This window comes from Haliotis rubra, unplaced genomic scaffold (genome assembly GCF_003918875.1).
Source record: "Haliotis rubra isolate DU_JTF1 unplaced genomic scaffold, ASM391887v1 Scf110, whole genome shotgun sequence".
NCBI lineage: Eukaryota > Metazoa > Mollusca > Gastropoda > Lepetellida > Haliotidae > Haliotis > Haliotis rubra.
In genome coordinates, this window is record NW_025765004.1 from 2,145,803 (window position 1) to 2,162,612 (window position 16,810).

General features: G+C 42.7%; 1 protein-coding gene across 3 annotated transcripts in view; it reads right to left on the reverse strand.

Annotated features, from left to right (window-relative positions):
* The window catches only part of LOC124286383 (plasminogen receptor (KT)-like), a 66,303-nt gene extending 51,953 nt beyond the window's left edge, over positions 1-14,350 (reverse strand). Inside the window, exons 1-2 of one of the 3 annotated variants that reach the window (XM_046722745.1) lie at positions 14,248-14,350; positions 12,714-12,851 (exon numbers count right to left, since the gene is read on the reverse strand). In XM_046722745.1, the coding sequence (XP_046578701.1) occupies positions 12,714-12,794 (81 nt within the window). In that variant the 5' untranslated portion in view covers positions 12,795-12,851; positions 14,248-14,350. The other 2 variants (XM_046722755.1, XM_046722761.1) reach the window with 2 other exon arrangements.
* Between the last annotated feature and the right edge of the window lie 2,460 nt (positions 14,351-16,810).

The following is a 16,810-nucleotide window of genomic DNA, read 5'->3' on the forward strand; positions in this document are numbered from 1 at the left end:
TATGACAATTCTTATCCATATAGATATGGTGGTACGAGAGACTTCTGTCTGAGTTGTTGCCGACAAGGGAATGAATAATCATTTGAGAAATCTTCGCCTTTGTTTTGGAACGTCAGAAATAGATTTTGAGAGCTCTGACTGGGCATAGAGATAAGTCCAGTGTATCTTGAGATCCGAGAATCGAGGATAGTGCAGGGATATGGAATAACCTGTCTGGTTGACCTGGTAGTTGATTTTTGGCGATGAAATCCCATCTTAGTCCCAGGTGTGCTGTGTTTTGATTGTCATCAAACTGTATCCTCTCATAATCTAGTGCGTGAATTTCCGACATCCTGGCTGCTGTGGCTAGAGATAACAGGAAAAGCGTTTTCTGTGAGAGAAATTCAAAGTTTGTCGATTCCAACGGTTCATAAGCCTCACTTGTGAGGTGTTGTAACACTATATTCAGATCCCAAGCTGGGGCGTGGAACTTCTGCTTTTGGTCCTCCAATCGGAAAGCACGAGTAAGGCCAGTAACTCTGGTGTTTTAGTCAATTTTACACCCGCTCTCATAGTAATCACAGAACTAAGCGCTGCAAGATATGTTGACAATGTCGAAGCCTTTTAAATGTTTGTTTTGCCGTAAGTAACACAAATAATCTGCCACTTGTGGATGAGTAGCATCTCTCGCTGTAAATCCCTTTATTTGCTGCGTAATTTTCAAAACTGTGCCACTTGTCGCCGCATTGCCACGCGGTAGAATTGGCGTAATGCGTTGACCGCTTTTGCCGCCCTGGTAGAATATCCTCTTGTTTAAACACATTTTAATACAGTCCATACGCGAAGTTGGAATACTTCTGGGCTTCCGCACCTGTCTGGTGTGTGGATGTATTAATAGATTTGAGCTTTGGGTAGCTCTAGTGTTGGTTGACCGATTTCTTGAATTAGAATGGGAAACCACGCTCTGGCCGCCAGTAGGGCTGACCAAAGTGAGTTGGAGGCTCTGTGTTTGTCTGATTTTCTGTAACACTTGAGGTATTATTGCTGGCGGCGGAAACGCTGCACGCATTGAGGCCTTCCCAAGATATGCTTAGAGCGCCCGCTGCCCATGCTTGTGGGTCTGGGACTGGTGACACGTAATGTCGGTAGCTGATTGTTGAAGCGGTGGCTTAATAGATCTACTAGCGGCGCCCTATTTGCTTGATTATCTGTGCGAATATTTCTGTATTGAGCATCCATTCTGTCGGTGACGGTTGATGTGGCCGAGAGCGCGTCTGCTAGTACATTCTTGGCTCCGGGAATGTGACATGCTCTGACATGTAGGTTTAGATCGTGGATTAGATCGAACAGTTGAAAGCTTAAAGTCAATAGGTTCAGTGATCTCGCTTGAGCCTTGTTTGTTCACATAGAACGCCACTGTCGAAGTTGTTGGTATGAATCATTGGCGCGATTCTGTAGAATGGTGCTCCAATGAAGTATGGCGCTGATTACAGCTTTCATCTCTAACATGTTTATATGGAGCTTGCTTTTCTTGCTGATTCCATAACCCTGATGTCAGTCCGGGTTGGCGAGATGAGCTCCCCAACCTTGGAGCAACGCTGGCCTACATATATATAGATGGGTTTTGAATTCCTGCTCTTCTAAACAAATACCTTCGCAGACATTCGACCTCCTGGTCCACCATAGTAGATGGGGTCTGAGATGTTTCGGTAGACTGAATGGTTGTAGGTCGTCGAGATGTGCACTGATGAAGACCTGTAATGGGCGTAACTGTAATCTGCCTGAGACTGTCATGTCTTGGGCTGATGTGAGGAGACCCAACAAGCTCTGCCATTGTCGTAGTGGTAATGGAGAGAGTAGAGCTGGCGGAATGGTCTGTTGGATCTTGAGCCAACGGTCTTCTGGTACGACGATACGGTTGAGATTCGCGGATAAATCGAATGCCTTGAAACTGCAGATCTTGGCGATGGTACTAGGTCCGACTTTGAGTAAGTTTACTAACCATCCTAGCTGTGTTAGTAGCTTTATGATGTAGTTTAACTGTAGTTTGAGACGCTGTGGATCTTGATCTACTTGTATCCCGTCGTCGAGGTAGAACGCTCGCTGGGCGAGCCCCTAGACGCATGTAGATAGGTGACAATAGGTTTCGTTATCCTCGTGGAATAGCCAGGGGGCTGATGATATTCGAATGGGAGTACTTTCCATTGGTAATGTAGCCCCTCTAGTGTAAATCTTAGATATTTCCTGGATTCGGGATGTATCGGATGTGTAGATATGCGCCTTGCAGATCTATACTGGCCATGTAATGCATGGGGCTTAATCAACTGCCGTAACTGAGGTAGGTGTATCATGCGCGAAACTTTGGTGGTTTGCGAGATAATTCCTGTTGAAAAGCTCATGTTGTAAATGAGTCTGTATTTCTCCTTGGAGTTTTTCTTGGGTACTAGGAAAACTGGGGAGTAGAAGCCTGGTTCGATGTTTGCTTGATCTAGTACTTCTATGGCCTGCTTGGTTATGAGTGATGTAACAGCCTCTCTTAACTTTGGTAGTTGTTGTGCCTGTAAGTCTAACTTGTGAGGGTTGACTGTCAGCCGAGGCGTGGCCTGTAGTGGGATACTTAAACTGGTTGAAGAATGTTGGAGACATAAGGGTCTTGTAACATTCCCCAGTTCTCCCAGTGTAGTTGGAGGCGCCCACCCACTTGTGACGGTTGTACTGGAACGGCTGGGGTCGAAGACTCCAGTCGTCCGAACCTGTCTTTCAGCGCTTATAGTTGCGGAACCTCTGGGTGTCCTGCCTCTTCCTGACCCTCCTCTATAGTTGCCATATGGGCTTAATTTAAAAGAATCTTTTCCCTGGCTGGCTATCTTCCTATCCCGCTTTCTGTAGCCCCAGAACTTAGATCTCCCTGAGTATCTTTGTGAAGTCTGCCTGATGACGCTGGCTAGCGTGTCCATCGACTTGATCATAAGGACTTCTCTGGAGTCCTTAGTGACTTCCCTTGGAGACTTTGTCTATTCCCTCCGCCAAAGATGGATGGGGAAGACCACAGGGCTGTATAGAGTGGAGCTGTAAAGTTCTCACCCCAGCTGCAGGAAGCAAGGAGGCCTTGACGACGAGCTAAGGTCAGCTGCTGAGACAGATGTGAGATGATCTGTAAGGAACTGCTGGTCCTTCTTTAGCATCAGTAGGGCCGAAAGTAGATCATCCTATCATCTTCAGAGGTCGATACTTAAATCTGGTGATAAGTGTCTCATTGATCGCTCTAGATCTATTTAGGCCAAAACATGCTTCTCGCCATGGTTTCTATCTGCACCAGCTTGCGCATCGCCAATCTTGTAGTTCTTGTTCTTAACATCGCTGATCAGCTTGTAGTTGTCATTGATGTCTTGTGCCTTCAGGAAGGGGTCCATGTTACAGCGTGGAGAACTTCTTAGCGTGAAAGTTCGGCAGATGTGGTGTCTGAACTTTCGTGGCTTTATGGAAGGCTGTATCTAGATTCTGTGGCACCGCAGCAATCGGGTCGATCGGAGGTAGGGTGACGACGCCTGCATCGCTCTTCCTTCATCAGGTATGTCTGGCGCTTAAGTTGCCACTCTTGGACGGTGAAGATAAATCTAGGTTGTTTACCATCCAATATCTTATCTCAGCGCCTGAGAAGATGATGCCTCCATCATCTTCTGTACCAGCATCGGTGATGAGAGGTTGATGCTCTTCTGATGGTGAACTGTGGGCTGCTATCTCTATGTCGGGTGACGCTTGGGGAGACCTGACTGTAGACTTGTGTGCCGACTTGTGTGGTGACCTGCGAGGTGATGTACGTGGAGATCGGGCGTGGTGAACGGGCGTGGAGATCGCTCTAGGTGATCTGGCGCCTATGGGATGACCTTCTCGGAGATCTGCGAGGAGAATGTTGATAGCTTCGCGAAGCTCTTGAGTAGTCCCTCGACGTCCTTCTGGACGATGACGATCTGTGTCACGGCCTTCGTGCAGCTTCCTCTGCGTCCGGACCTGGGGAGCGGCGCCTTGACCTCCGTGACGGCTTCCGTGATGTCTGGTGGTCTGAGTCCGCATCTGAGGATGAGGCCGAGGACGGTGACGATCTCTCCTTCGCGAAGACTGTACATCTGGGTCCTTCGTCGAGGTGGTCTGTGACTTCCTTCTCGAAGGCTGCTTCGTCGTGGCTGCTACGCTGACTGGGGGTGCCTCTGGGGTGTCGCCTGCGCTGCTCAGGCCCTGGGCTGGCTGCTTCTCCCGCCTGTAGTGGCCCTCCATCATGGTAATGATCTGCCGCAACAGCTCGTCTGGGATGGTCTGCGACGAAGTGGTCGGTGCCCTCTCTGCGATGACAGCTGCTGAGCCCTCAGGGAAGTCGTCTGACATCAGTGTAGAGACATCAGGCTGCATGGCGATCTCTGCTGATGTCACTGTAGCTGTCACCAGTCGCTTCTTGTGGCGTACGTCAGGGATGATGATCGGCTGATCATCGTAGAGGCCCAGTTAGGCGGCTGGAATGATCTCGGCTGAGAAAGTTCTTGACGACTTCGTAGACTTCCCCTTGGAGGTCGACGCTGCCCTGGGGGTCACGCCCATCTTCCGACGGAGTCTCTAGCGGAACACCAGACGGGAGGGGGTCGATCGACAGCAGCTGACTGGATGGGGAATCCGATGTATCGGCCATGTCTAACCCTTGTTTGCGTGACCTATCTGCAGTACGTCTCACGACGCAAAGATATTTATGAAAAGCAGAATTAGATAGATTAATGCAGTAACTGCAACGTGAATCAAACGCACAAGGCGTAGCACAACTAGGGCATAATACATGCGGGTCAGCAACAGAAAAACGTAAACTGCAAATAGTACAGATTTTCATCAACGTAATACTAGCTGAACAATCACGAACTCACGTGAATAAACAGTAGAAATACGATTAATTATCAATGCAAATTAATGAAGGATACTAGCTATACCTCTATAGTAACCTATAGGAGGTAACTAACTAAGAAAAACCAAAGGATATAGTGTGTAAGGAGACACAGGCGCTCTCACATCCTGCTCACTGGGCGAAGAAGGAGAGAGTGAAGCATGAGGCCAGAGGGTGGCGACACCTGTTCCCGCCAAAAGGGCAAGGGAGGCAACTCTTGCTGAGTACCAATTAGTGATTTTACATTGAAGGGAGCTTCAATTAAGGAGATACAAGTGTTCCACTATGTTCGCAAGAAGAAGAAGACAAGCAAAAGAGCATGAGTCAGGATAAGGAAAAATTAAAGACTATAAATTGTATATTTATATACTTATCCTATCTCATGTCTTATACTCTCTCTTTCTTCAATTCTACATGCTGAGTAGAAACAAACTGCAAATATAATCCTAGGCCTCACTTGTCCATACGCCCATGCACTCTATGCTGACTCTTTTATAAACACACCTGGGGTAACTCCATGCACCACTACCTGCTCACGTGACCATCTATCCTTAGTCATCCTCGTTCTTGGAGCAACAAAAATAATCGGAGTAGTGGGGAGGCCGGGCGGTCATTCATCGCGTGAGATAGGATAAGTATATAAATATACAATTTATAGTTAAAATTTCAAAAATTTTAAACTAATCCTATCTCATGTCTTGTACTTATGTCACGGTCAGACGGCAGGTCACAGATTACCATAGTCAGGACAGTGTGAACAGCAAACACTGTGTAGCCTGAAGTCAACCGAATATAGCGTTGCACAAAGGAGGCCTGTTACGAAACTAGCAATTCCTATGCTTGTGATGGGTTCTCCAAAACCCCATGGTCTACCAAGCACAACGACACACAGGGAGATGGGCGTTCCCAAGTGAGGTGTTCGGCCGCAGCCATCATATGAGACGAAAGGATGCAACTTTGTCGAGCAAAGCACGCCTAGTCACAATTTACAGAAGGCCTCAGTAAATTACAGACTTTTAACCTGAATCTGGCTCGCCCCAGCTTTGAGACCATCACCACAGACACCATCACTAAGAGATAAAAGGGAAAATGACTCGGAAAGCTCAATATTTTAACGTTCAGTTCCGAACGGCATCAAATGACCCGCGCTCTTTACAACAGCTTTGGCAACGATATGTCCAATGACTTAGTAGCAACGAAATCCATTGGAATTCGAGAAGGACCCACTTCATTAACGTAATTCCTCCAAAGCCATATATTACTGTAGATCAGCCGAATTCTGAAGACCAACAGAAGCAGCCTGTAGAAGGGGGTTGACATATCTGCGGGTAACACTTTCGTCAAACTTTCTTTCTGATCACCAGTAAGAAAACATCATTGTATTATTTTGCGTGAACGAACAAGAAAAAACAACTTTATCAGTGAAGACATCAAATTTCACATCAACATCAAAAGATCATAATTTTCTCATAAAATATAATCTCTGTTGGCACTTTTTTTTACAGAGCTTCAGTATTACTATTCCAATGCAGTTTATCATCAATAATAGTACCAAGATACTTATATACAGACACAATTTCAACATGAGTATCACTCATATTAACAGGTTCTAGAGGCTTTTCCCTCTTTCTAAAATCAAATATCATATCTTTTCCATTTTATTTTTATATATATCCAACCTGATTTGTGAAGAAATAAGCTCTACTTTTTCACCACAATGAAACACATAAGACAGATCTGGAATGACTTATCACATCCTCATGTGATAAATATACCAGTAACGTTATATGTTTACAGGAACAAACTAATTACCGGTATTATCCTGAACAAAAACAACCATTTTGTGTAACTGATACAGAGGCACATATTTGAATAAGAAAGAATTAATTGTCACTGCTTGCATCTATTTGCTTTGAACAAATAAATACAAACAGATTGTACTGAGATATCTTGATTACAGCAAATTGGTCAAAGCTCCACATTAGTGAGGTCAAGGATGTTACGTATTTCCTGCTTCGACCTGTAATCGATATTGATAGGGAACATGCCAAGAATGACAGAGACAAACCTGACCTTCAGTATTTAATCAACCATACCTTTTGTGGCACGTGCACGGACATCATTATCATTACGTCTCTGGTGTCGCAAACATGATGGCGTGAAATAGAGGAAAAACCTATTGATGGACAACCATTATTTTCCTGAGAATGCAAACTGTCCAAAACCGACTGACACATATGAAATTCTAGAGATATAAATCAGAGGACAACCATGGAACTGTACAGAGGGATAACAAGTGTCCTGCTTTGTGAGCAAGAATGGCAGCAAGGGACAAAAATCAAATCACTGACTATACAAACATGTACATCCTAAATCTTATTATATACTCTTAAAAAAAGCAACTATACAAAGGAAAAATTTGAATTTCAGGAAAATATTTGACACAAACCAATCCATGCTGAATCCCAGCATGTGGGGGGATGGTTGCCGACGACAAAACGTTTGAAATAAGCGTACAAAAGCGTAACGTTACACTCACGTCTGTATTGAATCGCTAAAACGCACCCTACATGAAATGCACAAGCATCACGAAATTCTGTATCACCCTGAGCTGTAACCTATGACTGTAGGCTTTAAAAAGCCACATCAATGGTACTCCACATGCATTGCTTTAAGCCACTATAGAAATGAAAAGACTGACAGAAGCTCAACAACACAACGCCATCGGCTGTTTACAAAGTCAGGCATCACAACATGAGGTGGCAAGGCACTTCAGCGTGTCCAGACAGACTATCTCAAACCTATAGACCCGATACAACAATACAGATAGTGTTAATGACAGACCCAGGTCACGTCGACCTAGAGTTACCACTGCCGCCCAGGATCGCTACATCCAGTTGAGATATCTTCGTTCAAAAACCAAGGCCGCATCATCCACAACAATCCAAATCCCTGGAATGCGCTGAATCCCTGACCAGACAGTGTGCAAATGGCTATGGGAAGACTTTTTGCCAGAAGACCTGTTCAACATCACGTCGTTCCCTTCATCAATGTCAACGGTTGATCTTTGGAGCATGACAATGCTCGACCTCATGTTGAGCGTGTTTGACAGGACTTCCTCCAGCAAAACAATGTTCAGGAGTTACCTTGGCCTTCTCGATCATTCGATTTGTCCCCCATTGAACATCTATGGGATACTCTTGATCGATGCTTGCGCCAGCGTAATCCGCCACCTCAGACACTATAAGAACTGCACACAGCACTTCAGCAAGAGTATCAAAAACATTCCTCAAGACAGCATTCGGCATCGCCTTTCTTCTATGGGTCACCGCTGCCAAGCTGTTATTGATGCTCATGGTGGTCACACCAGACACTGACATTTTACTCTGACCAAGTGGCTTTAACGGTCCTCTGTGGTTTTACCCAACACTTTCTGGATAATCATGTTTTGAAAATTTGTAAAGTGATGAGTTTACTGTAATTGAGCAATGATGTCATGTTTAAATCAGTTCTATGCACTCAGTAAATTTTTTTTTTATGCTTACTTAGACTTCATCACCTACCCCTTCTTTGTAATGTAAGAGGAAAAGATGATAATTATGCCTCAACAATATGTAAAATGTGTAACAATAATATCCCAGAAGATGAATTACATTTTCTTTTTGTCTGTGATGCATATGTTATGTTACGTAGTGTATTTTTACCAAATTTTGACCAATTGCCAACTATCATTAAGTTTAAAAACGTAATGCAATGTAATGATACCAGTAGTCTTCTAAAAACTGTGCAGTTTATTAAGCATGCCCTTGTGATCAGATCAAATGTGTGTAAATAATGTGTAACCTTGTATATTGCCTTGTCTAAAATGAAATTTGTATCCTATGATTGTACATGGGCCGATGGCCTACTTACAGAAATAATTCATATCAGCAACTCAATAAGTAAACTCCAAAACAGCATGTTTAGTTTCTTTTTGGAAGAATATACTTACGAACACAAATGACCAACATTTTCAACTAGCTGAATATCAGTTAACTACAAAAACCTAAGTGCTCGGGATATACTAGTAGTAAACTCAGTAGAAAAAGCTCAAGTTGAATCTAGCATACACATGAAAAAAGTGATTTTACCCCCACTTGAAATGTTGAAGATCTAGATGCCAGTTGGAGGTACTGTAATCTCGACAACTGGTCATGTGTTGTTCAGGAGGGAAGATGGTTGTCTCCAGGATCTAGCAACAGCTTCAAGGTAGATGAAGAGAACCTGGAGTTTGCAGCAAGAAGATGGGATTCCATCCTCCTCCTGGTTCCTTGTCACTTAGATTTAGAGAAACAAAATGAGTCAGGTTGTTGTTGAAAAATCTCTGAGACAGTAAAGACTTGCGAGGGTTCCTTTCCAAATGGGTTGAACTCTTTCCTGGCTGGTTCATGAAAAAAGTTATCTCAGGATGGGTCACCTGGCTGCTTGAATGAGAAGGAACACCCATGAGCCTGTATGGTGGAATTCAAGGTGCAGACCTGAAATCATTCTGTCACCACAGTGGCCGAGCGGGTTAAGTGGCTGACTTTGTGTGCTGGTGATTAGGTGCCTGACTCCTGTGGGTTCAAATCTGTACTTTACTAAGAAAGTGTAATCCCAAATATAACATATTTGACCACTTTCTAAATGGCACTGTGTATTCACAGGAAAAAAAGTAACTGTGCATAACATAAGATTGCCTAAAATGAAAGTTAGGTGAAAAGTTATAAAAATAACCCTAAATAAACATGTAGCAAAGCACTTGAATTTGTTGTCACGTATCACGTGTGCTTTTTTTACACCTGAAGTTCACACACCTGATATTGAAAATTGAATAACGGTTGATTATTCTCTAGCCTCTGAATGTTGTGGAAAAGGTTAATTTTTAACCTAAACTGTGCGTAAGCCATGGCTTACAGATAATCAGTGTCTCCTCGCCGTGGGTGTGCTGGAGACTAGAATGGCCCAAAATGAAGTGGCCAGGCATTTTGATGTCCATCGAAACACGATCTCATTTCTATGGAGACGTTTTCAACATAATGGGATCAAGAGAGATTTGCCTCAGATCCGCCATCCACGCGTGATGTTACGTCAGCAAGACAACCACAAGGAATCGATTCCAGACTGCCAGTTTGACTGCTCGGACCATTCCTGGCTTACATCCAATCAGTTCCACGACTGTACGGAAACGACTGAGGGAGCACAACATCCAGCCCCGACGGCCTGAAATACTTCCAGTTTTGTTCTAGTGTCACCTAATATAGACAGCATCTACGATACTGGAGTCAAGACTGGGACAGTGTTTTGTTCACTGACGAGTTGAGTTTACATCTGGACAGCTCAGATGGCAGGGCAATGGTGTTCAACGTCAACAGTTTGGTGGCAGCAGCGGCATTATGGTATGGGGAGTCATAGTTGGACACAACTTGTCATTGTCAATCGTAATCTGAGAGGTCTGCGATACAGGGATGAGATCATTGCGCCTCATATGAAGCCGTTCATTCAGGGACAGAGATGTAACTTCACGCTTCAGCAAGATAATGCCCGTCCACATGCCCGTCCTCATGTTGTGACAGATTTCCTGAGACAGAAGAACATTCCGGAACTCCCCTGGCCAGCTGTTTCTCTGAACCTGTCCCTTATCGAGCACGCTTGGGATGAAATGGTGCGACATTTATGTCAAGCCCAGAATCAGCCATTGACATTAGCTGAATTGGGATAAGAGTTAGTTCAATTATGGAAACACATTCCCCAAGCTTTCTTTAATTACTTAGTGTTAACTATGTGTAGTCGTTGCCAAGCCTGCATCAATGCCAATTGTGGACACACACCATGCTGAAATTGTGAACTGACTTTTGACACCACATCTCTTCATGGGCATATCATGATGCCTAGTGTCAAATCATACAGATTTCGATATTATCCTGTCAACAGTTAAACAGTGATTAAGGACAACACCACAAATCATGTTAATATTTTTTTTGCATAAAAAAATGGTATAACATAAAATAAGGCAGTTACTTTATTCCAGTAGTATATAATGTGGTCAGGTTTTGTCTGCATGCGCCCGCCTCCGTGGTGTAGTGGTTAGAGCGTCCGCCCGGAGAGCAGAAGGTCACGGGTTCGATCCCCGACTGCGTCATACCAAAAGACGTTAAAATATGGTACTTGTTGGTCCCTGCCTGGCGCTCGGCATTAATGGGTACAAGGACTGGTCGGCTCGGAGTCAGTATAATGTGTCTGAGTGGGGTATTCATGCTTCACTGCGGTATGGTATCTCAGTGGGCTAGCACTATAAAACCAGCTTCAGGCTGGGCTAGTACAAGCAGCCGCACATACACATACACACACATGCACGTCGTCATATGAGCGAAATATTCTCAAGTACGACATTAAACCCAATTTCACCTCACCTCACCATGTCTTCTTGCAGTCCAAAATTTCTGCCAATATTTATTGTCACTGGAACAAAGACTAAACTCAAAATGTCAACACACCACACCACTGGCTAGTCAACTTTCTATTCACAATAACCAAACCAGTTTGCCTGCCGTGATACTGCCTAAAACTGCAACAGTATTGCCCCCATACTGATCATGATCAGGAATTGTTGTCCAAGTCCAGTCGTAAGTCTATGTTAAAGTAAGGGAGTTACGGTCATCTTAGAGCTACGATCGCTTTCAGGAACGGGGCCCTGGCAGAGCGGTCGCCATCATGCCACCAATATTCTCTGCCATCTATGCATCAGAGGCTAAACCTTTGTCTGGCACGCATCTGCTTAAATTATCAACAGCAGAATTTCATACACTCACTGGAAGGTAACTTTCAATATATGCGATTCCTATGAAGTCTGTTACCTGAACAATTAACCATTAGCAGGTTGGAGTTTTTAATCTTGCACAAAGCGGAATTAAGCTCAGAGACAATGCTGTCTTGGTGATCTGTTTCAGACCTGCCACACTCAGATTTCATTGCATCCCTATATCCATTACATGAGACTTGTCCCACATTTGAGAAATTACATCTTTTGTTTCTCAAAACATTTGGTCAATTTATATTTATGTTGACATAGAGTCTGGGTGGCAAATACCGTACAGTTTTGTATTCAAGCCAGTGTCACTCAATCTGGTTCGTGTCAAAACGTGTACGGTATTTGCCACCCTGACTCTACCCTTTATCATTCAAACAATTGGCCATTTTCTTTGTTCACTGAGAATTCTTAAGCATAAGCTAAGCTTTCTTGCATTAGTGATTTGTGAGTTACCTACTATGTACACACACTTTGCTTTGTGTGTGCATGTCCATCACTAACTGTTCATTCACGATGTGAAATTTCATTGTGGTTAGATGTTATCTAAAATAATGGTATTGTAAATTATACAACTCAACAGTAGCTAGATTCCGAATAGATTAGTTACCTTGTTCTTTTGTTGGCAATGTATCTTCCATATGAATTATCAGACAACTGACATTAAAGAGGAGAATTTAAAGACTTAAGTATGTGATAACAGCCAACATAATGTGAAGGTTGTGATATAATACCGGTGAGGTTTTCAATGGAATTATGTTTATATGCTTTGCTCACTCATTACTTCAGAAGCCTAAAAATGGATTGGTTATTTTGAAAGTTAATCTGACATGACCTTCTTTGGAGTTGTTCTCAGATCTTAACACCCACAGCCATCGTATTGTCTATGATGTAAGATAAAATAAGATGGACAACACCATACCCCAGCATCATCCACGACTACTGATGTAAACTATATCAATGTATTTTTGACACTGACATCACCTGAATCACTGATGTTTTCAACATAAATTCCTGCTGCTTCTTTAAATTCTCATCCATGGTTTTCCCCAGTAAAATGCCCATCTTGTCTTGTTGCTGCCTCTGAGGTCTTGATTTCTTCAGTCCAGACTTGTTATTTTTCTAGACAAAGAAAACATTAATGACAATAAAAAACATCATTTACAGTCAACTTGTCACCATTGCACTGCAGTTACAGAAGAAATTATGTTGTGTTGGTGTTTGAGATGTTTGGTTTATAAATACTTTTCAATAATGGAATTTTGAACAATGGTATGTTTTATTGTGTGTGTGTGTGTGTTTGTGTGTGTGTCCTTTCTAGCTATTCATCCCAAATGAAACAAGTTAAACAATGCTAGTCTTATCAGATACCTTGACGCAGTTTAACATCTTCAAGCTCACACAGACTCGGATGAACGAACGAATTTACAAGTTTTACGTCAGCTTCTGGCTTTAGCCAAAGTCACCGACTCGGTAGGTGGGATGTTCGACCAGTGCCAAAGCGTGTGAGAAGAAAGAGAGACATGCACAAAGACAGACTGTGAATCTGTGCTCAGACTTCAACCATGGTGACAAGTCATTGGCAGAGTTTCTGACCAGAATTGGACACAATATCAGACTTGTATGAACTGTAATGCATGTACTATGATGTAGGAACTGCATTATGTGCTGTTATATATGCATCATCATGTTGCTAATGTTAAAGCTGCAAAAAGATTTGTTGGTATTCTGTTACATCTTTTCATTGCGGACCTTTTTTCCACGCATTGAGGTTTTTTGGGGTTTGTTTTGCCATGGGGTGTTTTCTCTGGGCGCTTTATATGTCCTTGTGGGCCTATTGTCCTACCACTGTACACTGTACCTATACTGTGTTGCCACTGTTTCTGCTGTATCAGAATGTGACTGTGGATTGTGACATTGTACAGTACACAATAACCAAAGATCAGTTCCAATTGTTGAAATCACGGAGCTACAAATATATCTATGCAAAATGAAAATTTGACGGTGATCATCATGCAAGTTTGACTTAGCGCCTATAAGAAAAATAACTGGGTACACTTACAGAATATCGGATACCTACCAGCCATATTGTTTAGTGTGATGTCACCCTAACCCTAAACCTAACCCTAACCCTAAACCTTACCCTAAACCTTACCCTAACCCTTACCCTAACCCTAACCCTAAACCTTACCCTAACCCTAACCCTAACCAAAAGTAAACTCGCGTGCTTTCAAAGATGGCGGAAGGTATCCGGTATTCTGTAATCTTACCAATAACTGATTGCATTTCACATCTAGGTAGTTACCACATTGGACAAATATAAATATTTCACTGAAGGTTAATTGGAAACTGGATTTCTGTTTTGCGACTCAGTACCGATCGCGAATGATGATCCTTAGGATCTGTGACTGATTCCTGGGCCAATTTAGCTGAGCCAACATATGCCGCACTCAAGGAAGCAATTAGCGTGATTTCAGTGCCTACAAAATTATAAATAATATCGGTGCGAACTCCTTACGAAACAAAATAAGAAGCAATGGGTTCGTTCTCAGTGCAAAATAAGCTTATAATTCTGCTAGAGTTACGTCCCATGTAAATCGCTGGATCAGACTGGTTTACATCTCTTAGAGCGCTTGCGCTCCGCACAGCACTAAGGCTTGTAGCGACCAGAACTGGGATACGACAGAAACTGTGATAGTACTGCTCCCGGTTAAGTCCAAACCTTAGGCGATCTATGCGACGCAATGTTGGGAGCTTGGAACCTGCTAAAGTTGCAACCTCCCTTCTAGATTGTCTCACAGTCCCTGAACCATATTATTTTCCCTACAGCCTTGCCCTCCCTGCGATGTTAAAGCCCTTAATCAAAGACGCTTATACGTCTTTGCCTTAATGAAGCAAATCTAGATTTCCCCAGTTTGCTCTCCCTGGGGCTCCATTTCAATTTAAATGGGTTTATTTACAATCAAAATTATATATTCAGAGGGGTGGCCTAAAAGTCGGGATAAAAGAAAAGTCAGGCCGTGTCGGGTACTACTAAAAATGGATTGCAGAATATTAAAACGAAATCTGCACATTTGGGTAGATACATTACCTGCCTGCCACAAATGTATAGTTTGATTGATTGAGTGAGTGAGTTTAGGTCTACGTCGCACTCAGCAAATATTCCCGCTATATATGGCGGCGGTCTGTAAATAATCGAGTCTGGACCAGACAATCCAGTGATCAACAGCATGAGCATCGATCTGCGCAATTGGGAACCAATGGCATGAGTCAACCAAGTCAGCGATCCTGACCACCTGATCCCGTTAGTCGCCTCTTACGACAAGCATAGTCGCCTTTTGTGGCAAGCATGGGTTGCTGAAGACCTACTCTACCCCGGATCTTCACGGGTCATAGTTTGATTGAAAATGTATAGTGAACGATTAAAAAAACAATGACTACATACCGAGAGTCCCGTAGAAAAGACACCGTCTTGTTACAGTACAACCAGAAATTATTGAGAATTTAAAGATTGTAATTTTTTTAAAGTTTTTCACTCATTACTTACGTATTAAATGTGCATATTAGCAGAACATTACTCCAGATTCAAAGACAGGTAAACAGTTAGTATTTTGTCAAGTCACCATGGGCAGCAATGCAGGCTTCAGTGCGGCGGGGCATACTACTGATCAAAGAAGTTAGAAAGTCGTGGTCCATGCTGTCCCAATATCGGACCACCTCTTCTTTCATTTCAGCAATATTGAATGCTTTGAAAGATGTTTTGGGTCGTTGTCCTGCTGGAAAATCAAAACATTTCCATAGAGCACGTGAGCAGATGGAAGTAAATGTCCCTCGAGAATATATGTGTACCGCTCACTGTTCATATTCCCTTCAAATACACAGAGGGGCGTTGCCCCTAACACAGATATGCCACCCCACACGTTAAATTTCGGACTGTACTTTGGGCGCTGATACAATGGTTTTTCAGTTTGTTTGGTCCAAAATTTCAGTGTATTAGGAAACAGCCACACAGAACCTTCATCTGAGAAAATCACATTGTCCCAGTTAAAATTTCTATGCTATACGCACCAGTTCAACCTTCGCTCTTTTGTTCAGGTTTCATGATCGGTGATGGAATTCCTCGACTTTTCTGCCAACCCATTGCATGCAGCTCAGTTCTAATTGTCTCCTTACAGACAGACACAGTTCCTCTATCAATCATTTCTAGCCTTAAGTTTTCTAAACTCCTTCGTTTGATTTTAGAAACAAGAATAACAAGCCGCCTCCTGTCACCGACAGTCAATTTTCTGGGCCTACCTGCGCCTCCCTGGTGCTCAATGCCATATCCATTTGCAATATTTTTCTAAACACGATAAACAGTGGACAAAGGGATGCCTGTTCTACTTGAAATCACTTTAGCTGATCTGATGTCCTTGTTATAATACTCTAAAATCAACTTCCTCTTCTCTAAATCATCCATACATGCTAGCAAGTAAACAAAGGGCGATAACTCTTCACAAACTAATGAAAAAAGATTAACGGAGTTGTCTCTCTTGAATGGAACCAAGCACTTGATAGCTGGTCAAGGTTGTTTATACTAGAAATCCAATTAAACATATTCCTAAAATTCTCAATAATTTCTGGTCATACTATATGTGTTTTCCTTGTTGTACGGAACTTTGCCCACAGGAACTTTGCCAACAAGGAGCTTTCCCCACAACAATTCATACAAGGGAGGAACTTTGCCCACAATATTAATACAACATGATATAAATGATATGATATTATTATTTTATTAAACTACACAGAAATAGCATATAACATAGCACATTGATAGTTAAACATGAATAGAACTTCGTTCTTCATTCTAATACATTTAACCATTGGGTTTTTTTTGCTGACAGTTTCAGTACTTCATTGTTTTAGTTCAGTCTAATAGTGGCACCAACAGACTTAAAAAAGTCTTCCATTGTTTTTTCGTTGTTGATGCAGTCAATTAAGGTGGGTGAGTAGTAAGGTAAGTGTTTATTGTAATTAGAAAAAGGTATACAAACAAACACAGAGACATTGGTGAAGCGCACTTAATGTTTGATCTCTTTTAC